The sequence below is a fragment of the Microcaecilia unicolor genome, chromosome 1, assembly GCF_901765095.1.
Source record: "Microcaecilia unicolor chromosome 1, aMicUni1.1, whole genome shotgun sequence".
Lineage (NCBI taxonomy): Eukaryota > Metazoa > Chordata > Amphibia > Gymnophiona > Siphonopidae > Microcaecilia > Microcaecilia unicolor.
Genome location: NC_044031.1, coordinates 541,995,359 through 542,020,502, shown reverse-complemented (window position 1 = coordinate 542,020,502; position 25,144 = coordinate 541,995,359). Strand labels below are relative to the sequence as shown.

At 42.6% G+C, this 25,144-nt stretch overlaps 1 protein-coding gene across 1 annotated transcript in view; it reads left to right on the top strand.

Annotated features, from left to right (window-relative positions):
- VIRMA (vir like m6A methyltransferase associated) overlaps positions 1-25,144 on the top strand; it is a 341,503-nt gene that overhangs the window by 272,145 nt on the left and 44,214 nt on the right. Inside the window, exon 17 of the mRNA XM_030216723.1 lies at positions 20,060-20,192. Coding sequence (XP_030072583.1) covers positions 20,060-20,192 — 133 coding nt within the window. The remainder of the gene's footprint in view (positions 1-20,059; positions 20,193-25,144) is intronic.

The window sequence follows — 25,144 nt, the reverse complement described above, 5'->3', positions numbered from 1 at the left end:
TAACACGTTAATATTTTAATGCATACCGTGCATTTTAACACAGCCTAATTTTTTTTTTTTTAATGTTGGTCCTCCCCTCCCCCCCCTCGTTTACCTGTACAGCAGAGCTTGGGACCCCTCCTCGGCACCGGACCAAATCCCCCATCCCCCTCACATGGCTGGGCCCCACAGACACCCGAGCCGCACGGCGCAGGAAGCCGGGGAAGCCCCACGGGACTTGAAACCGCAAGACTAACCCCAGTCTCCCACAGAGCCCAGCCACATAAGGGGAGACAGGTAGCCCGATCCAGCACTAAGGAAGGAGGAAAAAATCCCACTGCAGAGTCAAATGTGGGGGAGAGGGGCATGAAATAACATGGGGGAGAAGCTGGGGAGGGGGCATCTCTTCGCATTTTAAAATAAAAAACCACAGTGTATTTCTCACTTCTAGATTGTATATCTTGCTTTGTGTTTTGTGTTTTTTTTTTTTTTAATAATTCTTGTTTGTTGACACCAATTCAAAAGGATACAAAATATAACTGTAAGGCTCAAAGTACAGTAAAAGAAACAAGTTCAGAAATCCAAAGAATATTTGTAGTGCCCATTATGATCAGTAAATGAACTCCCACACCCTCAGCCCAATCACCCTCCCCATCCCCCCTTCCCCACGCTCCTCAAAAATTCAAGATCCTAAATCGTGTGACTGAAGTGAGAGAATCCCAAAAGGGAGACCATGTCTTGCAAAACTTATCACCTCTCTTGGAGGCTTAGTCCGGGATTCTTTCAGTGTTTTTATGGATGTTTTGATGTAATCTGTATTGAGTGTATTTGAATAGAGGGCTAAATATCAAAACAAATAAAATGAAGTGTGCAGGAGCGATCTACCCCCATATGTTAGGGTTGGACATGTTTCACAGTTTAATTTAGGCCACTAGATTGGTTCTATTTAAGTTGGTTGTGGGCTTGGTAGTATCTATGACTGCTGTATTTGATACTGGGGTGAGCTTTTAGAAACTTGTCTCCAACTCTTAGCTCTTGCTGAGCTCAGCATTCTTACATACAATGGCATCTTCTGCACACTGCCTAGTCTCTGTTAAGAAAGGGATGAATGGTTGCAGCCTGATACAGTCTATGATCCCTAATGAGAGGAGGAGCAGCAGCTTTTGAGATGGCCTGGTGAGACTGCCTCTCCCATCAATATTGAAAGAATGAGCTCTCTGTCTACCAGGTTATCAATTTTATCACAAACTTCAGACTCTAGGTTGGGGGTGATTATAGTTCTCCATTAATCCTTAGAGCTAGACCTGGTCAGAGCACAGGCAGGCAAATCAGATTGCCTTATCCTAAAATTCCATGGAGATGATGCATTCAATCTAACTGTAATCTGATACTCACCAGATAATCAGCCGTCAGCCTTCATCTACCACTCCAGATTCATGTGCAAACTTGCTTACTTGGCTCGAAAACTTTCCATGCTAGAGAATTTCATCTCAAAGGCCCTATAAAAAGTAAAGAGTATCAGGGCCTCTCAGTAGCTCTCTAGAATCAGGAGTGGTCCCAGAAGACACGAGAAAGGCAGGTGTAGTCCCTCCACAAACGTGGAGGTAAGGAGGAGATTGGGGACTACAGACCAGTTAGCCTTATCTTTATGGTAAGTAAATGTAATAGAAACTTTTCTAAAACAGAGAAAAGTGAGGTTTCTGGAAGCCAGTGGATTCAAGACCTGAGGCAGGTTGTTTCAGGCAAATCTGATTACTTTTTTTGACTGGGTGACCAGACAGTTGGATCAAGGGAGAGCGCTAGATGTGGTGCACTTAGATTTTAATAAAGGCTTTGACACAGTTCTTATAAGTAAACTGGGTGCCCTTAATATGTGCCCTAAATTGACTGGGTTAGAAACTGATTGAGTGGAAGGTGACAGAGTGCATTGGTAAATGGAGTTCAGTCTGAGGAAAGGGTCATTACTCATGATGGACTGCAAGGATTGGTTCTTGGTCTGAACCTTTTTAAGGATTTTGTAACAGATGTCTAGTAAGGTTTGCCTCTTTGTAGATGATATGAAACTCTGAAATTGGGTAGGCACCCCAGATGGGGTGGATAGCGTGAGAATGGATCTAACTAAGCTTAGATAAAGGTTTAGAAATAGACAGCTAAGATTTAGTGCTGAAAATTTCAGGGTCATGCGTTTGGGCTACAAAACTCTGAAGAGAGATATAGTATAGGAGGTAAAGTGCTTCTGTGCATGAAAGGAGAGTGGGTCCTTGGAGTGATCATATCTAACTATCTTTAGGTGGTCAAACAGGTAGTAAAGGTGACTGCAAAAGCCAGAAGAATGCTCAGAGAGAAGAATGGCCAGCAGGAAAAAGGAGATGATAGTGCCTCTGTATAAGTCTTCGGGGAGACCTCATTGAGAGTACTATGTGCAATAAATTCGGGAGATCACATCTTCAGAAAGATATAAACAGGATGAAGTTGGTCCAGAGGGTGGCTTCTAAAACGGTCAGTGTTCTTTATAAAACATATGGGGACAGACTTAAAAGATCTCGCTTACTTTGGAAGAAAGGCGAGAGAGGAGAGATATGATAAAGATGTTTAAATACCTCTGTAGCATAAATGCATAGGAGTCAATGCTCTTTCAATTGAAAGGAAGCTCTGGAACGAGGGGTGTAGGATGAAGATGAAAGTGGATAGACTCAGGAGCAATTTAAGGATATAGTTCCTTATAGAAAGTGTGATGCATGCGTGGAACGGCCTCCCAGTGGATATTGCAGAGACAGAGACTGTATCTGAATTCAGCAAAGCATGGGACAAGTGCATAGGGTCTCTAAGGGACAGAAAGGATTAGTAGATGATATGGTTGGGCAGACTTGATAGTTAATAGGGATTTTTCTGTCTTGCAATGGCACTCTCGGCTGGAAATTTCACTCATCTAGCATGAATTTAAATAGCAATTTAGTTATGGTTGACTCTGTCAATTGGTCAGATCATTACCCTTTTGAGGATTTTACTATTAAATTCCAAAACCTGTGAGGCAATTCTTTTCCCCAGCCCTCATACTGTTGTTCCATTTCCCCCCAACATTGCCCAGCAACCTCTGGAGTTCAAAGATTCAGTGAAGATTCTTAGCGTTCATTTTGACAACCTTCTTAACTTACAAAGTTCAAATAAATGCTGTCCTCAAAGCCTTTCTTTGCCTTTCATAGTATTCATGCTGTCCTTCATTGTATTTGTGCCACCTACCCTTCTCGCTTTCTGCCATTTGTTCTCTCCTCCTTTGCCTAGTAATCACACACCTTGACTACTGTAATTCCTTGTATGCTGGTCTACCCCTTTCTTCTCTTAAATGCTTACAACTGGTCCAATCTACTACAGTACGCCTCCTACACCACTCTAAACCATTTGATCATGTCACTTCACTGCTTTGCTAGGATCAGTGGTTACCCCTCTCTGCTCAAATTCAGTTTAAACTCTTAATTCTTGTTTTCAGGTCTCATCTCCCCTTAGCACTGGACTGTCTATCCTCTTTCTTTGTCCTTTACACTCCCTCCTGTCCATTTCACTCCTCCACTGCTGGCTTCCCCTTCCATCTGTTATTCACCTTGACACCACCTATGCTACAGCCATCAGCTATGTCGGTCCTAAGCTTTGGAACTCATTACCTGCTCACCTCCAGTTGGAAACCTCCTATGTTAAGTTTAAAGCAGCCCTAAAAACCCACCTTTTTAATCTTGCCTACTTCACTAAACCTTGATTTCTCTCCTTTCTGTTTCTCTCTTCTCTGGCAGTTAACTTTTGTATTTATAAATCACTTGGCAGTTTTTGGTGTATATGGTATATCAAGTATATGTAAATAAATAAATTTAAAAAGTCCTCTTTGTTCTTGATCCCAAAACCCCAGAAAAATATGACTTTGATCATCAGTGATAGTATCTGGAAGCTCCTTCAGCAAACTAAAATAGGACCAATTGAAGACCTGGAATGGAGACGTTACTACTTTGTCAGATATTCTTGTCACCATCAAATCTAATTCAACCAGACACCCCAGAAACTTTTCATTGGTTCCATGAAATATAGCTACTGCTTAATGAGAGAGCTTGCCATTCTAGTGGAGATGGTGTACGTAATTGAATAAAAGAGAAAATATCCCCAACTATTCAAACAAAGGGATGTGAACAAATAATAATATTGTGATGAAAAGGTGACTCTCAGTTATCTAAGCTAAGATGCTGCCTGTGTCTAAAGCTTACTAGGACAAAAGAGCTCTGAGCTCTTTTGTTTAGTGCTCTAGCATTTGATGCCTAGATACATCCTCAAGTCACTCATTCCATGTGTATATAATAGTGAAATTGATTAAATCATCCCCAAATGGAATACAATGTCCCCAAAAAAGAAAAAAAAAAAAGAGAAGACTCCAAATTCAAACAATACTCAATGTTGAAAAATGCAAAGTATTTACCTCAAAGTTCAAAAATTGGAAGTCCAAAAACTCTCCAACCGATGGTTCTACAGAGCTCTGTTTCGTTATCTTCTTCAGGAACCCTGGTAGCAAGAGTTAATGCAATGGAGTCATTGTCTGGAGAGAATTGAGGAATGTTCATTGGTGGGTTACTGGCTAGTGGAATCTAGAGGACTACTTTTGGATGAACCTTTGCCCGGAGTTCTTATCTTGGCTTTGGATACTTGGTTCACACCTTTGGGAAACTCAGTTGGTGATCCTCTTGTCTCCAGTGCCATTTTGAAACTATCTGACTCCATTGCATTAACTCTTTCTACTCACATGTTTTATAATTCACTCACTGTTTTTGCTTCTACCACCTCTCCTGGAAGGGCATTCCAAGCATCCACTATCCTCTCTGTGAAAAAATATTTCCTGACGTTACTCCTAAGTCTACTTCCCTGCAATCTCAATTTATGCCCTCTTGTTCTACTGCCCCTACATCTCTGGAAGAGATTTATTTGTATATTAATACATTTCAAGTAGTTAAGTGTCTGTGCCATATCACCTCTCTGTCTCCTTTTCTCTAGGATATACTTTTTCTAGTCTTCCACTTGTAGGAGCAAAACAGATATACAGTGCTTTCTGTAGGACACTGTACAAAAGGGATGGCTAATTATATGTAATGGTAGTACTCTGTTATCAGGATTATTAGGCTACATTCCCTTTAGCTAAGCACTTCTAAGGCTCCTGAATAATACTGACAAGCAATGACACAAGGCCCAGATATTTATAAAAATAAAAGCAGAATTTATTTAAAAGCAAATAGCAGGCAAGATAAAAACAGTGGTAATTAGAATGTGAGACTTGTGCACCCATACTAGGAAGCTCAGGGAAATACAATAAACAGTTCTTACATTATTGTGAGAACACTTCTCATCAGAGTAAACACACTTTTCCTTGCAGGCCTTAAATTATGCTTCCTGAATTACCCACTAGCAATAATAGAGTGAAGAGTTGTCTCCCCCCCCCCCCCCCCCAAAAGAGGCTGCAGGTCCAGAGAAGTCACACCAGCAGAGGAACTCGGAAGTGTTGCAGCAATGCAGGGTCAAGTAGTGGAAACCAGCCGGATCTACAAGCTGCGCACTGGGACCAGTACCAACTCAGATCTGATGAAGTGATCAGATAGCTTGTGGTTCCCAGAGAGGTCTCTCTTATACTGATCAGGTAGAGGCCTTATCTCCATAGATAAGGTAAACACTTCACACTGTTCCGACTATCCTGATTTGGGAGACTCCAATAATATGAATTTTACAGCATTCACATTGCAGTTCTGGGAACCCAGGCTCCAACAGTCTTTATGACCTCACCTATTTGAGGAACTTGGCTCTGGTCCATAGTGACCAAAGTTGTAGAGGTTCCTGAGGCAGTACTGGTCAGGAGTTGTATCAGCTGAGTGGGCCACAGTTTCTTGCTAAGGATCAAATTCAGGCTAAAGTTCACTGTGCTGTATGACAGTTTGAAGAATAAATTGCAGGCGGTTGAGCCAAGCTCTGTATTGCAGCTGTATAGGCAGGGGTCTGATCCCTACACAGTCTCTTCTAATATGTCTTTTGGCACAAATCCTGTACCATTTTTGTCACCTTTCTCTGAACCACCTTAAGTCTTTTTATATTCTTGGAAGAGATACGACCTCGAAAACTGGACACAATACTTCAAGTGGGGTCTCACCAACAACTTTGTACAGGGGCATCAACACCTCCTTTGTTCTGCTGGTCATGCCTCTTTCTGTGCAGTTTAGCATTCTTCGGGCAGCCGGCTCTGCCTTATTACATCGTCACAGCTATTTGGCTGGCAAAAATATGTGTTGCCAAACAACTTGAGCTAAGAGAAAACCACAACATGAAAGTATTACAACTAATGAAGAAACTTTCCAAAGTTCTGCACTCTGCCACCAAGGATATTTCCCTGACAATTTTCTGCAATTTCTTTGATTTGAAGATCCAAACTGATACTGTCCCCTTACTCTTCATGTTTATAAATCTTTCTGAGGAGTCCACTTTAACACTAGTTTATTTGCTTCATGCAGGTCAGGTTGTATCCTAGTGTATGAGTTCAGGTGGTTCTCCCATGAAATGAGAATGAAATGAATTCACTTCTGTATTAGAAACCCATACCTCCCAAATTTATCAGCGACCTAAGACAAGACCTAGCCCCCTAGCCAGCCATTGTATTCAGTGCCATGCTGATCCATGGTTGTTTGCTGTTCACACTTAAGAAATGGTAAGCGAACCCATTTTGAAAAAAAAAAACAGGCTCACTATTACAGAGCTTCTATAATTATTAGCAATATTTAGATTTACAGGTGAAAAGTTAGTTTCTAGCTGAATTTGACTGTTGTATCAAACTTAATGTGGTTATTTTAGCAAATTATGACATTGCTTGCCCCAGAACTCTTTTGATAGAGGACTTACAGTCCCACCCACTCTTCCCACACCCACTCTCTCCAGGGTTTTCTACTCATATCTGTCTTCAGCTTGCTAGTATAACATGAGCTCAGCAAAGTAAAGCAGGAATTGGATGCAATTAAAGCAGCATCTATCACTGCACAGAATCATACTAGTTTCTCACCCCTGCCTCAAAGAATAAAACCACCTAAGAATAGATGGATCACAGTAGACTCAGATAGACCGACATGTGGCACAGAAGCTTCCACTCTCACAATTGTTGCCCCTACAGAATTCTTTTGCTCCATTACAGCACTGTGATGCTCCAGAAAATAGAAATGAGGTGGAACAAAAAGTAATGAAGGTGTCCCAAGAAAAGACACCCTCAAAGCACTAATAAAGAATCTCATACCAGAAAATTGTTGCTGCTAGGGGATTCTATTATCAAAGGCATTAACTTTGAAACAGAGTTCAAGGGGCCCAGCAAAGTGAAATGCCTTCCAGACTCCGCAGCTACCAGGAGTACCAGACAAATTTTATTTATTTTTATTTATTGCATTTGTATCCCACATTTTCCCACCTATTTGCGGGCTCAGTGTGGCTTACAATACATTGTAATGATGGAAGTACAATCTGTTACAACATGATTATGGTTACATTGTGAGGAGTTAAGTTAAAACAAAGTCCAAGTATCGTTAAGGGGAATAAAACGATGGAAAAGAACAACTGACCAATAGAAGAACAACGGATACTGATAGGGCAACAGAGCAATAGCAAGAGAACGTTTGGGTATAATATTTTTCTATTTTTTACCTGTAAATTAAGGTTTAAATGTGTTAAAATTGCGGGGGATTACAGAAGAGAATGTATTGATGCATTGCTATCAGTATGTGTGGACTTCATGTGTTTTGATCCTTTCGATAGATTTTTTCAAAGAGATGGGTCTTTAATAGTTTGCGGAAGTCGGTTAGTTCGTAGATCGTTTTCAGGTTTCGTGGTAGTTTGTTCCAGAATTGTGTGCTCATATAAGAAAAGGTTGACGCGTGCAGCACTTTGTATTTTATGCCTTTGCAATTAGGGAAGTGGAGGTTGATTATAATCAGAGAAGAAAGTAAGGAGTCTAACATGGATGTTGTTATCCACCTGGGAACAAATGACCTGGCCAGTAATATCCCACTTGCAGCACAGAGAGCTTTTCAGGAGTTGGGGGAGGGGTTAAAGCCTTAATGGTAGCTTTTTCTGAAGTATTACCTACTTTTGGAAAGCGTGAGAAACATTTACAAAATATAGTGAATTTCAATAGGTGGCTTAAAGCCTGGTGTCATCAAGAAGGTTTTAGGTACATAGGAGGATGGGGCAATACATGGGAAACAAAGAAAGACTATATTGTAATGATGGACTGCATCTCACTGTGGCAGGAAAAATAAATCCTTGGAGAGAAATTCAGACAATATGTATCTAGGTGTTTAAACTAGAAGGAGGGGTGGCATGTGGAGACAGGTCACTTCCAGGGGTCACCCCCAGAAAAAGACAAGGTGTAACCGTTGTAATGAAAAAAGCTATCTTAGCAAATCACTTCTTACCAACACAGCAAGGAGACTAAAGAAAAAACTAAACAGAAGATGAGTGCCACTGAAATGTAGCTGGAAAGTGATAACCACAAATGCTCACAGTTTAAGCAACAAAGTTCATGATCCTCAAGCCCTGATGTTAGAGGCAGACTTAGACATTGTTGCTATCACAGAGACATGGTTAAATGATTCCCATGAATGGGATGCAAACATACCAGGCTACAATCTATTTAGGAAGGATAGAGATGGTCGCAAAGGTAAAGGAATAGCTCTGTATGTGAGAAACAGTATCACAGTGACTGAAATGCGAGGGGCCTGGGGAAAGGAAGAAACGATATGGATCACCTTGAAAAGAGATGATGGAGCCTCTGTCCACATGTGTGTTGTCAACAGACCTCCGACATAATCGGAGGAACTAGATAAAGATCTGGTTACAGATATCCAAAAGTTGGGAAAGAAAAGAAAGGTGCTGTTGCTGGGAGATTTCAACCAGCCAGATGCGAATTGGAAAGTTCCATCTCCAGAGATTATGGACACTTTACAAAGTACTTTGCTTAGACAAATGGTAACAGAACCCACGAGGGAAAGAGCAACGTTGGATCTGGTGCTCACAAATGGATAAAGTATTTCTAATGTCCGAGTGGGTGCCTACCTGGGAAGCAGTGATCATCAAATAGTTTGGTTTGATATAACAGCTAAAGGTAGGAGGGTAGCCACTCAAAACTCACTGGATTTCAGACATGCTGACTTTAGCAAAATGAGGGAATTCCTGAAGAAAGAGCTGATGGGCTAGGAGGACATACAAGAAGTGGAAAGGCAGTGGACCAAGCTGAAAGGAGCTATAAATATGGCTACTAACTTTTATGTAAGGAGAGTAAATAAAAGCAAGAGAAACTGATATGGTTCTCCAAGCAAGTGGCTGAGAAAATAAAGGCTAAAGAGTTGTCGTTCATGAAATACTGAAAAAAACAAGAAGAGGAACACTGAGACGAATACCGAATGAAACTGAAAGAAGCCACGAGAGAGATACAACTGGCAAAAGCGCAAACGGAAGAACAAGCTGCTAGAAATGTAAGGAGGGGCAACAAGAATTTTTTCAGGTATATTAGTGAAAGGAGGAAGATTAAAAATGGAATTGTGAGACTGAAAGATGCTGTGAACTGCTATGTAGAGAATGATGAGGAAAAAGCAAATGTTCACAGAAGAAAATCATGGAGAAGGACCACGATTGACTGGCAAAAGTACATATGAGAATGGAGTGGATATAGCACTGTTTATGGAAGAAGGTGAACTGGATTAGGAACTGGTTGACAGACAGACTCCAGAGTATAGTGGCTAATGGAATTCACTCAGAGGAAGGAAAGGTGATTGGTGGTGGACCCGATTCTGTTCAGTATATTTGTGAGTGACATTGCCAAAAACTGAAGGTGGTCAAAGCTGTGGGACTGGATGGGATCCATCTGTGGATATTGAGGGAGCTCAGAGAGGTTCTGATGGATCCTCTAAGATTTGTTTAATAAATTCTTGAAGATGGGGGAGGTTCCTTGGGATCGGAGAAGAGCAGATGTGGACCCTGTTCACAAAAGTAGTGACAGAAGAAACTGGAAACTACAGGCTGATAAACCTCACTTTGGTTATTGGAAAAGTAATGGAAGCGATGCTGAAGGAAAGGCTAGTGAATTTCCTGGAATCCAATAGGTTACAAGATGTGAGACAACATGATTTTACCAAAAGTAAATCATGCCAAAGGAATCTGAATTCTTTGACTAGGTGACCAGAGAATTGGCTTGAGGACCTGCGCTAGATGTAATCTACTTAGATTTCAGCAAAGCCTTTGACACAGTTCCTCATAGGAGGCTCTGGAATAAACTTGATGGACTGAAGTTAGGACCCAAAGTGGTGAACTGGATTAGGAACTGGTTGACAGACTCCAGAGTATAGTGGCTAATGGAATTCACTCAGAGGAAGGAAAGGTGATTAGTGGAGTGCCTCATGGATCGGTGCTGGAACCGATTCTGTTCAGTATATTTGTGAGCGACATTGCCAAAGGTTTAGAAGGTAAGGTCTGCCTTTTTGCTGATGATACTAAGATTTGTAACAGAGTGGACACTCCAGAGAGAGTGGAAAACTTGAAAAAGGATCTGAATAAGTTAGAAGAATGGTATAATGTTTGGCAATTAAAATTCAATGCTAAGAAGTGCAAAGTGATGCACTTAGGGAGTAGAAATCCAAGAGAGACATATTTGCTAGGCAGTGAGAAGCTGATATGCACACAGGGGGAGAGGGATCTTAAGGTGATTGGATCTGAAGGCGACGAAACAGTGTGACAAGGCGGTGGCCATAGCCAGAAGGATGCAAGGCTGTAAATAGAGAGATGTAACCAGCAGAAGAAAGATTTTGATGCCCCTGTACAAGTTGTTGGTGAGGCCCCACCTAGAGTATTGTGTTCAGTTTTGGAGGCCGTATCTTGCTAAAGATGTAAGAAGACTTGAAGCGGTCCAAAGAAAGGCAACAATAATGATATGGGGCTTGCGCCAAAGGACATATGAGAAGAGATTGGAAGACCTGAATATGTATACCCTAGAGGAGAGGAGGAGCAGGGGAGATATGATACAGACATTTAAATTCTTGAAAAGTATTAATATAGAAACAAATGTTTTCCGGAGAAGGGGAAAGTGATAAAACTAGAGGGCATGAATTGAGGTTTTGGGGTGGTAGACTTAGGAGTAATGACAGAAAATTCTTTCATGGAGAGGGTGTTAGATGCCTGGTATGACCTCCCGAGGGAGGTGGTGGAAAAAAATGTTTTCAGAATTCAAAAAAGTGTGGGAGAACTCAGAGGTTCTCTAATTGGAAAAGGAGTGATATAAAAAACAAAACTTAAAGGATTGCATATGTGCTTGCATGTCAAGTGGTGCTTAGATGGTGACTCTGGCTGCATCAACTAAGGCCGGTGCTGGGCTGCCTTATACAGTCTTAGGATGGGCTGGAGAGAGCTTCAGCGGAAATTCCAGTGGTTTGGAATATGAGGACACTGCCAGGCAGACTTCTATGGTCTTTGTCCCACAACCAACAAGACTGATTATGATAGGCTGGAATGGGCTTTGATGGCAACTCCAATAGCTGGAACATAGGGACAGAGCTGGGCAGACTTCTATGGTCTATGTCCCAGAAACACCAAAGAAAAACCATGATCAAGTATATAATATGTTCATTGTTGATTTAAATCTTGAAATGATAATGAATGTGACTGTTGGATAGACTTGATGGACCATTCAGGTCTTTATCTGCCGTCACTATGTTACTATTGGGCATTCTAGAGTCTTCTTTTCTTTCCAGACTTATGGAGAAAGTGGCCTATTTTTAACCATTAGACTTTATAAAAGAGGTTCATATTCTCCATACTCATTAATATGCAATAACAAATGCTATTTACCTGCTGTGGAACAGAAGCAGGATGAGAATCAGGGAAAACAGTGTTAATTCTTACTGACATCTTGTTACCTGGGCAAGTCACTTCATTGAGTTACCTTGGGTACAAACTTAGGTATACATTTACTAGTGTATTAGAGCATAATAACTTGGATTGACTCAGGTTAATATGGTAGCACCTTCTAATAAATCTAGCCCTTGGATTGTAAACTATTTTGGAGCACAAATACCTACTGTAGCTGTGTATAACTCTTCATGAACTGCTAATGAAAAAGTAAGCTAAACCCAAAATTAATATAACAAGTGGGGAAAGCATGCAGAGCAAGCTTCATGGATATTCTTTCCAACCCTCTGTGCATTGTATTCGTGTTGAGGCATTTCCTGGAGAAAGTTTTTGAGGGTGGAAGCAGTTGTGGGGATATAGTTTTTGGAGACGGGGCAGTCACGTGGAGGGGGGGGGGATAGTTTTCAGGGTGTAGAATTTGCAGACGAGACCGGTTCCCAAGAATGGGGCAATGAATAAGTGTAGATAACGGTGAGCTAATTCACGTAGTGTATTTACATTTTCAGAAAGCATTTTATAAAGTCCCTCACGAGACTCCTCAGGACAGTAAAAATCTATGGGATAGGAGGCAATGTCCTGTTGGGGTTTGGGAACTGGTTAAAAGAAAACAGAATAGGGTTAAATGGCCAATTCTCTCAGTAGAGGAGGGTGAACAATGGAACACCACAGGGATCTCTAATGGGACAGGTGCTTTGTAACGCATATATAATGGAAATGGGACTACTGAGTGAAGCAGTCAAATTTGCAGATAACACAAAATTATTCAAAGATTTTAAATTTCATGTGGACTATGAGAAATTGCAGGAGGACCATATGAGACTGGAAGACTGAGCTTCAAAAGCACAAGGTGATGCACGTTGGGAAGAACAGCTCAAATTATAGCTAAGTGATGTTAGGTTCCACATTAGGAGTCACTATCCCAGAAAAGGTTTCTAGGTGTCATCATGGACAATAAAAATCTTATGCTCTGCTTGTGGCTACAGCCAAAAAAAGCAATGTCAGGAATTGTTAGGAAAGGAATAGAGAATAAAACAAACAATATCATAATGCCTCTATATTTCTCCATGGTGTTAAAAGGAATGATTAAAGAGGTTAGTGTTTTTTGACTTGTAGAAGAGATAGCTGCAGGGGCGTAGCTACGGGTGGGCCTGGGTGGGCCCAGGCCCACCCATTTTTGGCTCAGGCCCACCCAGTCTCAGTGATCACCAATCAGGTGCCAGCTGCCCTGCACATCACATCGCTGATGCTCCAATCACTTAGCTCAGTCAGCTATGTGTAGAAAGTAGTGAAACAAATCTTGTGAGCTGAGCCCTGCAGTTCTGGTGTTATTTTTTTTAATTTACCAGTGCTACAACAGACCTTCAGCAAGCAAAGTAGCAACCCTCATGCTGTACTGCCATGTTTGCTACTTTACTCTGTTCTGGACTCTGGAGTCGGGCATCGGGGTCTTTGTTAGTTTGTTCCCTGCTGTGCTGTTAAGGTGCTTACCTCCGTCGGCTCAGCTGTTCTGCTTCCATTCCATATGGCTGCTGCAATAGTAAGCAGTTCTTTTTAGTGTTCACTGACTCACTGATGTTTGTTTGCCCCTGCTGTGCGATCATGGATCCTGCACAGCTCAGGTCTCAGTCAGCCCCCAGGACCCAAACCTGTGGCAGAGTCAGGAAGTCGGAAGTCCCGGAGACCAGTGCTGCTTTGAACTTAGCAGCTGGGGAAATCCGGGCACTCATTATCCTCCAGCCCCAGGTACCAGGAGTGAGTCAGTAGTCTACTCCCCCACTTCTCCCCGACACTGCACCACCTGCACACACTGATCGGGGCTGTAGAGTTCTCTGAAATCTACAGGAAACTTTCTCTGCATTGGCCTCAGGTAATAAAAAAAGAAAGAAAGAAAAGAAAAACAGTTTTATATTTAACTAGTAAAAAAGGCCCGTTTCTGACACAAATGAAACGGGCGCTAGCAAGGTTTTCCTTGGAGTGTGTATGTTTGGGAGAGTGTATGTGAGAGTGAGTGTTTGAGAGTCAGAGTGAAAGTGTGTATGTTTGAGAGAGAGTGTATGTGAGAGTGACTGTGTGTGAGAGAGAGTGAGTGTGTGAGAATGAGAGTGTGTGCAAGTGCGTATGTGAGACACAGTGTGAGAGAGAGAGAGAGTGTGTGTGAGACACAGATTCTCTGTGAGAGTGAGTGTATGACACCAAGCGAGTGTGTGAGTGACTGTGTGGCACATAGAGAGTGAATGTGATACTGTGTGAGACAGAGTGTGTGAGAGTGAGAGTCAGAAAGACATTGTATATGAGAGAGACAGTGTGAGCCGTGCCCTCCCAATCCATGGCCATCTGTCCCCTGCCCCCTCCATTCATCCTTTTCCAGCAATTCCCCTCTGTCCCTGAGCCCTGCCCTCCCAATCCATGGCCATCCATGTTTGTCTGTCACCTGCCCCCTCCATTTTTCCCTATCCAGCATTTTCCCTCTCTGCCTGAGGCCTGCTCTGCAATCCATATCCATCCATGCCCATCTGTCCCCTCCATTCATCCCTATCCAGCAATTCCCCTCTCCCTGAGTCCTGCCCTTCCAATCCATGCCCATCCATGCTCCTCTGTCACCTGGCCCCTCCATTTTTCCCTATCCAGCATTTCCCCTCTCTGCCTGAGGCCTGCTCTGCAATCCATATCCATCCATGCCCATCTGTCCCCTCCATTCATCCCTATCCAGCAATTCCCCTCTCCCTGAGTCCTGCCCTTCCAATCCATGCCCATCCATGCTCATCTGTCACCTGGCCCCTCCATTTTTCCCTATCCAGCATTTCCCCTCTCTGCCTGAGGCCTGCTCTGCAATCCATATCCATCCATGCCCATCTGTCCCCTCCATTCATCCCTATCCAGCAATTCCCCTCTCCCTGAGTCCTGCCCTTCCAATCCATGCCCATCCATGCTCATCTGTCACCTGGCCCCTCCATTTTTCCCTATCCAGCATTTCCCCTCTCTGCCTGAGGCCTGCTCTGCAACCCATATCCATCCATGCCCATCTGTCCCCTCCATTCATCCCTATCCAGCAATTCCCCTCTCCCTGAGTCCTGCCCTTCCAATCCATGCCATCCATGCTCATCTGTCACCTGGCCCCTCCATTTTTCCCTATCCAGCAATTTCCCTCTCTCCCTGAGTCCTGCCCTCCCAATCCATGCCCATCCATGCTCCTCTGTCCCCTGCCCCCTCCATTCATCCATTTCCAGTAATTCCCCTCTCTCCCTGTGCCCTGCCCTCCTAATCCATACCCATCCATGCTCCTCTGTCCCCTGCCGCCTCCATTCATCCTTTTCCAGCAAGTCCCCTCTCGCCCTTCCATGACCCCCCCCCCCTCGCATCCATGCTACTCTCTCCCCCCTGTCCCAGCCTGGCCCGCCCTCTTCCCCCCCCCCCTTCGCATCCATGCCTCGCATCCATGCCCCCCCCCCCTTCGCATCCATGCCCCCCCCCCCTTCGCATCCATGCCCCCCCCCCCTTCGCATCCATGCATCCCTTTTTTTTTTTTTTTATTCTTTTTAACTTTACCTCCGTGGCGGTTCGTGCAGCGAAGCGTCAGGGAAGGAGGCGGCGCTCCCGACGTCTAGCTTTCCCTTCGCTGTGTTCCGCCTTGTTTTGAAGGCGGAACACAGCGAAGGGAAGGCTAGACGTCGGGAGCGCCGCCTCCTTCCCTGACGCTTCGCTTCCGTATTTGTTTGTTTAGGCGCGAGGGCGGGGCAGAGACGGCTGGATGGCTTCACACCACGAACGCCACGAACTCCACGAACCCCACGAACCAGGGAGTGACGTCAGATGGCTTCAGAACGTTGTCCTCATTAGAACGTTCACGGTGCGTTTTATTATATTAGATGGTGATGGGCTTCTGGGTGCGTGTGGTCTTCACAATGTTCAGTTTAAAGAAAAGCTGTATATTTCCTGTTGGTGGTCTTCTGGGTGGGGGTGAGATCTGCAGTGGCTAGGTTAAACAAACAAACAAAAATATATATATACTAGTAAAAAAGGCCCGTTTCTGACACAAATGAAACGGGCGCTAGCAAGGTTTTCCTCGGAGTGTGTATGTTTGGGAGAGTGTATGTGAGAGTGACTGTTTGAGAGTCAGAGTGAAAGTGTGAGTGTGTGTGAGAGAGAGTGAGTCTGGGTGTGAGTGTGTTTGTGAGAGAGTGTGTGTGTGAGAATGAGAGTGTGTGCAAGTGTGTATGTGAGACACAGTGTGAGAGAGAGTGTGTGTGTGTGGGCGAGAGAGAGTGTGTGTGAGACACAGATTCTCTGTTTGAGTGAGTGTATGAGACCAAGCGAGTGTGTGAGTGACTGTGTGGCACATAGAGAGTGAATGTGATACAGTGTGAGACAGAGTGTGTGAGAGTGAGAGTCAGAAAGACATTGTATATCAGAGAGAGAGTGTGAGCCGTGCCCTCCCAATCCATGGCCATCTGTCCCCTGGCCCCTCCATTCATCCTTTTCCAGCAATTCCCCTCTCTCCCTGAGCCCTGCCCTCCCAATCAATGCCCATCCATGCTCCTCTGTCCCTTGCCCCCTCCATTCATCCCTTTCCAGCAATTCCCCTCTCTCCCTGAGCCCTGCCCTCCCAATCCATGGCCATCCATGTTTCTCTGTCACCTGCCCCCTCCATTCATCCCTATCCAGCATTTTCCCTCTCTGCCTGAGGCCTGCCCTGCAATCCATATCCATCCATGCCCATCTGTTCCCTCCATTCATCCCTATCCAGCATTTCCCCTCTCCCTGAGTCCTGCCCTTCCAATCCATGCCCATCCATGCTCCTTTGTCACCTGGCCCCTCCATTCATCCCTATCCAGCAATTGCCCTCTCTCCCTGAGGCCTGCCCTGCAATCCATATCCATCCATGCCCATCTGTCTCCTCTATTCATCCCTAGCCAGCAATTTCCCTCTCTCCCTGAGTCCTGCCCTCCCAATCCATGCTCCTCTGTCCCCTGCCCCCTCCATTCATCCATTTCCAGCAATTCCCCTCTCTCCCTGAGCCCTGCCCTCGCAATCCATGCCCATCCATGCTCCTCTGTCCCCTGCCGCCTCCATTCATCCTTTTCCAGCAAGTCCCCTCTCTCCCTTCCATGACCCCCCCCCTCGCATCCATGCTCCTCTCTATCCCATGTCCCAGCCTGGCCCGCCCTCTTCTCCTCCCCCCCTTCGCATCCATGTCCCCCCTTTGCATCCATGCATCGTTTTGTTTTTTTTTTTCTTCTTTTTCAATTTACCTCCGTGGCGTTTCCGGCAGCGAAGCGTCAGGGAAGGAGGCGGCGCTCCCGACGTGTAGCTTTCCCTTCGCTGTGTTCCGCCTTATTTTGAAGGCGGAACACAGCGAAGGGAGGCTAGACGTCGGGAGCGCCGCCTCCTTCCCTGACGTTTCGCTTCCGGATTTGTTTGTTTTGTCGCGAGGGCGGGGCAGAGACGGCTGGCTGGCTGGCTTGAAGGGAGGCTTCACACCACGAATCCACGAACCCTACAGCTTCAGTGACGTCAGATGGCTTCAGGGCTTCAGGGCTTCACAGAACGTTGTCCTCATTAGAACGTTCACGGTGCGTTTTATTATATTAGATATTTTATGTTGGGCTTCTGGGTGGGGGTGGGTGATTGGGAAGGGAAGAGGGGATGTTAGACTATGGGGGAAGAGAGAGGGAAGGGCGGGACTGTTTCCAGACTATGAGGAGTAGGTAGAGGAGGGCTGATGCTGAGCTATGGGGGGAAGGGGGAAGGGAAGGACAGGACTGATGTCGAGATACAAGGAAGGATGGGAAAAGGGGTAGGCAAGGGCAGGGCTGATGCTGGGGTATGAAGGGTAGGGAAGGGCAGGGCTGCAGAGATGCCAAGTTATCCAGTTCCAGGCTGGAGATTTTGGGGCAGTCCTGGTTTTGAATTTATATCTAGATTGTAAGCTCTTTGAGCAGGGACTGTCTTTTTTTTTATATATGGTGTGCAGCGCTGCGTATGCCTTGTAGCACTATAGAAATGATAAGTAGTAGTAGTAGTATATCCCCAAACAGTGTGGGATTTGTAGTGCCCATTGAGTGCTTCGAGTCCCATAATGCAACAGAATGGAGTGGGCAGAAATGCAGGACAGCCCCAAAATTTCCAGCCTGGAACTGGGTAAGTTGGCATCTCGGGGGCTGATGCTGGGCTACGGGACAATTCCAAATTTTTGATCCTTTATTCTGTAATTGGTGAGAGTTGTTCTGTGTTTTGGCATGTGCTTTGTGTGGGGACCTATATCAATCTGACTTGTCTGACTTTTACAATAGGACATATATTGCTGTTGTGTATATTCACTGCTGCCTTTTTAAAGGTACTGTTATTGATATTTGTGTGTTCAGAATTGATGGTGTTAAGGTTTTCTACAAAGGCTCTAAGAAGCTTCATAAGATTTAATGTTACTTCACAAAGAATCTGGCAGGGAATGGATTTTGACAATGTTGCTATTACTGAGGTCCTATCAGAATCTGAATACGCTTTTTTACAGTGGAAAACTGTAAGAGGAAACATCTTAGCTGTGGACTATGACAGATCTGCCAAATATTTTTAGGCCAGTGTCCAATTTGCCATTTTTATCTAAAGTTTTAAAAAAGGTGATTTTAACACAGTTTAATCAGGCATTTACGTTTGTTAAGGTTTGATGAATATGTACCATTGCTATAATTATTTTGCAGGATACTGTGATGTGTGTTGAGGTGTTTGCCATTATAGTAGACTTATGTCTGGTCAAGTTTAAGTGCTGTTTGTCTAGTAATTGCCTAAAATTGTGGGATAGTGCAGGATAGAAATTTTTAAAATAAATTTTAAAATGGTGGTGTTCCATGAAGTATGTACGCAGTTTATGATGACACAGGACAACTGTTGGGCAGATTATTTACTTATCTTTCATCAAGTGCACTCTAAGGCATTATTTTGTAATATCCCATGAAACACTACTCATACCTGTATACATAATGCCCACCCATATTAGCTCTGGGCCCACCCAAAATGTCAGGTCTGGCTACGCCACTGGATAGCTGAGGAGAGAAATGGTAGAAGTCTACAAAATCCAGAGTGGAGTGGTGACTAGGGGACTCGCAATGAGATTATATATTAATACTTTTAAAATTAATCAGAGAAAATACTATCACTTAATGCACATTTAAGCTCTGGAAATTCCTACTAGAGGATGTGGTAAAATCAGTTAATGTAGCTGTTTTAAAAAGATTTGGACACATTTCTGGAGGTAAAGTCCATAAACCGTTAAGGTAGATATGGGGAAAGACATTGCTTATCCCCGGGTTAAGTATCATTGAATTCTGCTACTTTTTAGGTCTCTGGTACTTGTAACTTAGATTGGCCACTGTTAGAAACAAGATACTGGACTAGATGGATCTTTTTCTGATCCAGTATTGCAGTTCTTATCCCAATGAGATAGTTTTTGTATTATACTGACATCATATTTCCTCATTTATTGTATTTATGTTTATAGTTGGCATTTGTTTTCTGTGCCTTTAAATATAAGCTTTTAACTTTATTTATCTTTTTTTTACTTGGAAGGCTTATATTTTTAAACACAGGAAACAGGTGTCAATGTGTACTTTACTTTTTGGTTTGCTCGAACTCGCTCACATTAGTTTCTCACTGCTGGTGCTTAGGAGCTTGCACAGCATCCTTCTGCTTCAAAATTAAATAAAAAACGGCAAATTTTAAAGAGAAGTGTGAGAAATCCTTTCTTCAAACACCCTAATGCCTGTTGTTCTCTGAGTTTTGGGAAGAAATAGGAAATGACCCCATTAACATTTATTTGGCGCACTTGTTTCCCGTGCTAGAGCCTCTGAGTATTCTGCGCTCACTAATGCAGGTGCTAGTCTGACACTAATGGCCTTTAGCGCCTGCGTTTGCTTCTAATCATCGGGACCTGTATCTGAGGTACTGGAGAATTGAGTGACTTGCTGATGGATATCACAAGGAATATCAGTGGGATTTGAACTCTGGCTTCCCTGGTTGTCAGCCTATTGCTCTAAACACTAGGATATTCTTGCATTCCTGTTTTTATTAGATTCTTTTTAGTTTCAAGAAAGACACTTCATTATTGGTAGCTAATATTTTATTTTCCTTTTCCAAACAGTTCTCTGAGAAAACATGAGCGTGTTCTGTATGTTTTGTTGAAACGAGTGATGTGTAGCTTCACTAAGGACACGGGGGAATTAGCCTCTTCTTTTCTGGACTTTATGAGACAAATTCTGAACTCTGATTCAATGGTAAGTGAAAATATTTTAATTTTTTTTCCGTAGGCATGTTTGTTAGGAATAATGAGTAATATAACATGCTTAGACTTTTGTGAGGTATAATACTTGTTTCTTCCCAGTCCATATTGGCATGCCTCTGTTAACAATAAACTGATATATCTCTCCATAAAATTAGTTCACTTAAAGCAGTGGTAGGGTCTGCAGCACTGCAGTAGATATTTGTCTCCCTCCTTGCCATTGTTCCTTAGTTTTATTTCATGTATGTTCAAGCTTAGTCCACCCTTGTTTCTGTGTACTCCTCCAGCTCTCTGGTTTCTTTGAGCCCATGCTGTAGGATTGGACCACATGCCATCTCCTGTTGCTTGCTATGGTTGTGCATTCCAAAGTCTGTTTCAGTCTGGCATTGCCCCATGCTTAGAGTGGAGGAGTAGCCTAATGGTTAGTGCAGTGGGCTAAAAACCAGGGGGAGCTGAGTTTGATTCCTGCTGTGGTTCCAAGTGACCCTGGGCAAGTCTCTTAACCCTCTATTGCCCCAGGAATAATACTTAGATTGTGAGCCCACTAGGGACAGAGAAAGTACCTGTATATAATATGTATACCACTTTGGTTGTACCACAGAAAAGTATTATATGGTTTATGGTTTATTAACTTAATATACCACCCTTCCCTAAAACACAACAGAGCAGTTCACAATGAATGAAATTATCAAGAGTCTATAATATGTACACCATCTCTTAATCTAATGTATAACCCATACTGCATAGTCCTATGTCAGATGTTGGCATGATTATTTTTATATGGTAAACATAAGTGAAGCTTTCACAGTTTTAATTACTCTGGTCAGTTAGGTCAGCCTATGAAATCTATGGTTGCAATAATTGAAATAATGTGCATAGATGTATAGATAGAAATATATGTGTGTATATGTACAGATATATCTGTATCTATGCATCTCTCTCTCTCTGCTTCTATCTAAATCCATTTCTTTGGATGCTTGAAGAGTAATTTCTAGTGAAGACAGCTAGCAGTATATTCTTATCTTTGTTATTTGTCCGTTAGGACTCTACCTGCTAAATGTTGGAGAGAGATCAACTGAAATCCAAGTTCTTTTAGGTGCACGGTTGCTACAGTTTTTTCCTTCACTGAATTCCATTGGCTTATGTGGGCTGAAATTCCAAAGCTTTCACCCTTGCTATTCCAAAGGCATGATGCATATGAGATTATAGCAAAGATACAGGACTGTGCATGTCCTAGATTGACATTTAACTGGTGCTGGTCTACCATAGATAAAATGCTGAGATGAACAATCACAATCCTGTATCTTTGCTTGAATTATTGATCAAGGTTAAGATAATTTTTTGTAATACTAAACAGCTTGTTAAATTTATATTTTGAGTTTTGATATTTATAGTGTACCTTTGAATGGTGAAGGTTTTTTTAAGCCATTGAGGTCATTACCTTTTCTAGTCTTGGAGCTTAAGTATCTGTTCCATACAGAGTCTGAGGCTTTTTCCTTTTTCAAAGGTTTCCAAGATTTTGATTTGATATTTTATATACTGTTCCTTTTATTTTGATGTTGATGGGGTTTAAAAAAAAAATATTATTTTTTAATTGTTAGCTCCACAGCCCTTGTTTTTTTTATTTGAACTGATCTTTAAGTCTGTCCCATACGCTTTATGACAAGGACTACTGACTATTTTAGTAGCCGCCCTCTGGACCAATACCATCTTGTTTATATCTTTTTGAAGGTACGATTTCCAAAATTGTACACAATATTCTGAATGAGGTCTCACCGGTCTTATACATGTACATCATTACCTCCTTTTTCCTACTTGCACATTCCTCTCCCCATGAACCCAAGCATCTATTTAGCTTTCACCATTGCCTTTTCTACTTGTTTGGCCACTTTAAGATCATCACATACGATAGCACCCAAGTTCCGCTCCTCTTTCATGCACAAAAGTTCTTCACTCCCTAAACTGTACCATTTCATCTGTTTTTTGCAGCCTAAATGCATGACCCTGCATTTATTTATTTATTTATTTATTTATTAGAATTGTACATTAATTACAAGAACATATCTTGTTTGGCAAAGATGATTTAACAAAGGAAAAATAAAAATAGCAAATTCCCTTCTTACATTGAAATAACAAAGGGTCAAAGGACAAAATAAGTTACAAGAAAATTATAGTACAATATAAGCTGAGATTTTTAAACATATTAATTATTCATCTATAGTCCACAAAACAGGAGGCATACTAATATTTTCAGGAAATAGCAAAAGAATAACCTACAAATTCTTTGCTTAAGGAACTGGAGAATGAGAGGGAGTTCCGGGAGTCCTAATAATTCACGGAGTTGATGTAATTTGTCTTAACTGATCAGAGGGCAGTAAGGCTATTTTTGCATCCAAAAAGGAGCCAAATTGCATAGGGTCAAAAAATATATATTTGACCGAATGCAACTTAACTACACATTTACATGGAAAATTCAACCACCAGATAGCGCCCAACTGTTGAATTTTTGGGCGAAGTTTAAGGAATTCTTTACGCCGTTTTTGGGTAGCCCTAGAGACATCCGGAAACATTCTTATTTTATAGTTCATAAAAAGCTGTTCTCTATGACGGAAAAATTGGTTTAATATCCAGTCCCTATCCGGCTGTAGTACAAAAGAGACAATTAGAGTCATTGGTATTAATCCCAAGTTATCATCTTCCAAAGTTTGAGTCAAATTTAAATCCAAAGTATCAAATGGGATTTCATTTCCTTGTTGTGATGCTTGTTGATTCTCTTTTCTCTTATAAGGTGGTAGGAAATAAATTCTTGAAATAGGTGGGTATGCCTTTTCCGGTATGCCCAGAACTTCACCTAAATATTTTTTTAAAGTTATTAATGGAGCTATCATTGGTTGCTTAGGAAAATTTATCAATCGAAGAGTATTAGCTCTCTGTGCATTCTCTAAGGTTTCAATTTTGTTCTGTAGATATTGATTCTCTTTAATTAAATTGGTTTGCACTTGCTGTAAATTTCGTATTTCTTGCGAATTATTTTCTACTAAATTGTCCACAGTTTGTATTCGTCCTTCTAGGACTGGTATTTTATTCAACAACAGCTGAGATTGTTCTGATAAAGGGGTAAGCTTTTGTACAAACAACGCTTCCAGTTTCTTTAGTGCCTCCCAAATGGCGTCTAACGTTATATTTTCTGGTTTCTCAGCAAGTAAAAACTTACTTGATACATCCATCTGAATAGGGTGCTCCAACAGCCCCGCTCCCTCTGAAGAATGGTCTCGAGTCAAGTCCTTCCCGTCATTCAGTCCCAATACCTCGTGTGTTGTTACTTTCGGCAGAGTTTCAACCAGGGTGGGTCCCGCGCCGAGTTTCCCTTTCACCTCCTGGGTACTAGGGGTTTCTTGGTCCCTTCCTGGCGTATCTGCCGGCATAGGCGGGGCTAACCGCTGCTCGGGGCTCAATGTTGTTTCAGTTTCCAGGCGGTGAGGCGGCTCTCCTTCTTCCGCTCTCTCCGTCAGCGGAATAGAGACTCCCGACATTGCTCCCGGGGTGAAGTAACGCTCCAAAGTTGAAACCGACGGCGAAGCTGGAGCCGCGGGACCAACTCTTTGCCTGCCCCTCCTCTTGGGCATTGCCGAGCAGGAGTTTAAGAGGTAAATAGGTAATAGATCTGGAGCGTCTTTTCAAAGCTCCCTCTCAGACGCCATCTTGCCCATGCATGCTATATCGACCCTGCATTTTTTAGCATGTATTCATTGACTATGAAAAAGGATCATATGGTTCTGAAAAATAATTGCATTTCTATATGGAGATTGACAAAAGGAAACAAGAGTAGATTGATTTGTTGTTTCAAAGGAGGGTTTCTTATATTTCAGTAAGATTTAAATGATCAAAACCAATTCCACCAATATCTCCTTCAGTATTTGGAAGTCTTTTTATGGTACTAGGGATATAATAACCCCTATTTACTATAGGCAATGAATCCATTGATAATTTCAAAACAGCCAAACAATAATTTGTCCACATCTTTGATCCAAATATCAAATGATCAAAAGGTTTTAATTATTATAATGGATCACATTTTCAAAATTTTTCATATTATGCTTGGAACAAACTCCCTGAGCCCATACGCCAGGCCCCCTCCCTGCCCATCTTCAAATCATTGCTCAAAGCCCACTTCTTCAATGTCGCCTTCGGCACCTAACCACTACACCTCTACTCAGGAAATCTAGACTACCCCACTTGACATTTCGTCCTTTAGATTGTAAGCTCCTTTGAGCAGGGACCGTCCTTCTTTGTTAATTTGTACAGTGCTGCGTAACCCTAGTAGCGCTCTAGAAATGTTAAGTAGTAGAAATATATATTACCTTCAATTACAGAAGTTCCATCACCTTCTAATGCAATCATCCTAGTGTCATCTTGCAATGTACTTCTAATTCTGAACTGATAACTTAGAAGCTGACTCAGCAGAGAACTTACAAAGCTGGGACAGACAGCTACTTAGGGAATCCTCCATCCTGCATGTCAACCTCCAAAGCTCCAGATTCATGACTTTTTTTGTGGGTGAAGTCGAGGGGTTACCTGAAGTCCATTTATCAGCCCTGTAAATAAAATAGGTTGAACTGTTTTCAAATACAGAAGGACAATGGGTGAGGAGCAACCACTCCCAACTACCAAAAGAGATCTCCCTTCTGTTTCTTCACCCAAAGCCACTTCCAACTCAGATGTACTCAAATCTGAGTGAAATGTCTCTGCTATATTGTTATTAACTCTCAACCGTGTTGAATTATACCACCACTACCCTGAATCATCTTGGGGTAAGGAAGATATAGAGGCTGGGTGGAGTTACCTCCTGGAACTTGAGGCAATGGGTGGATCGTAGGACTAAGGGAGACCTCAGGCATGTCTTGTGAGGAGGGATTGCAATCTGCCAATTTCCTGCAGTCACTCACT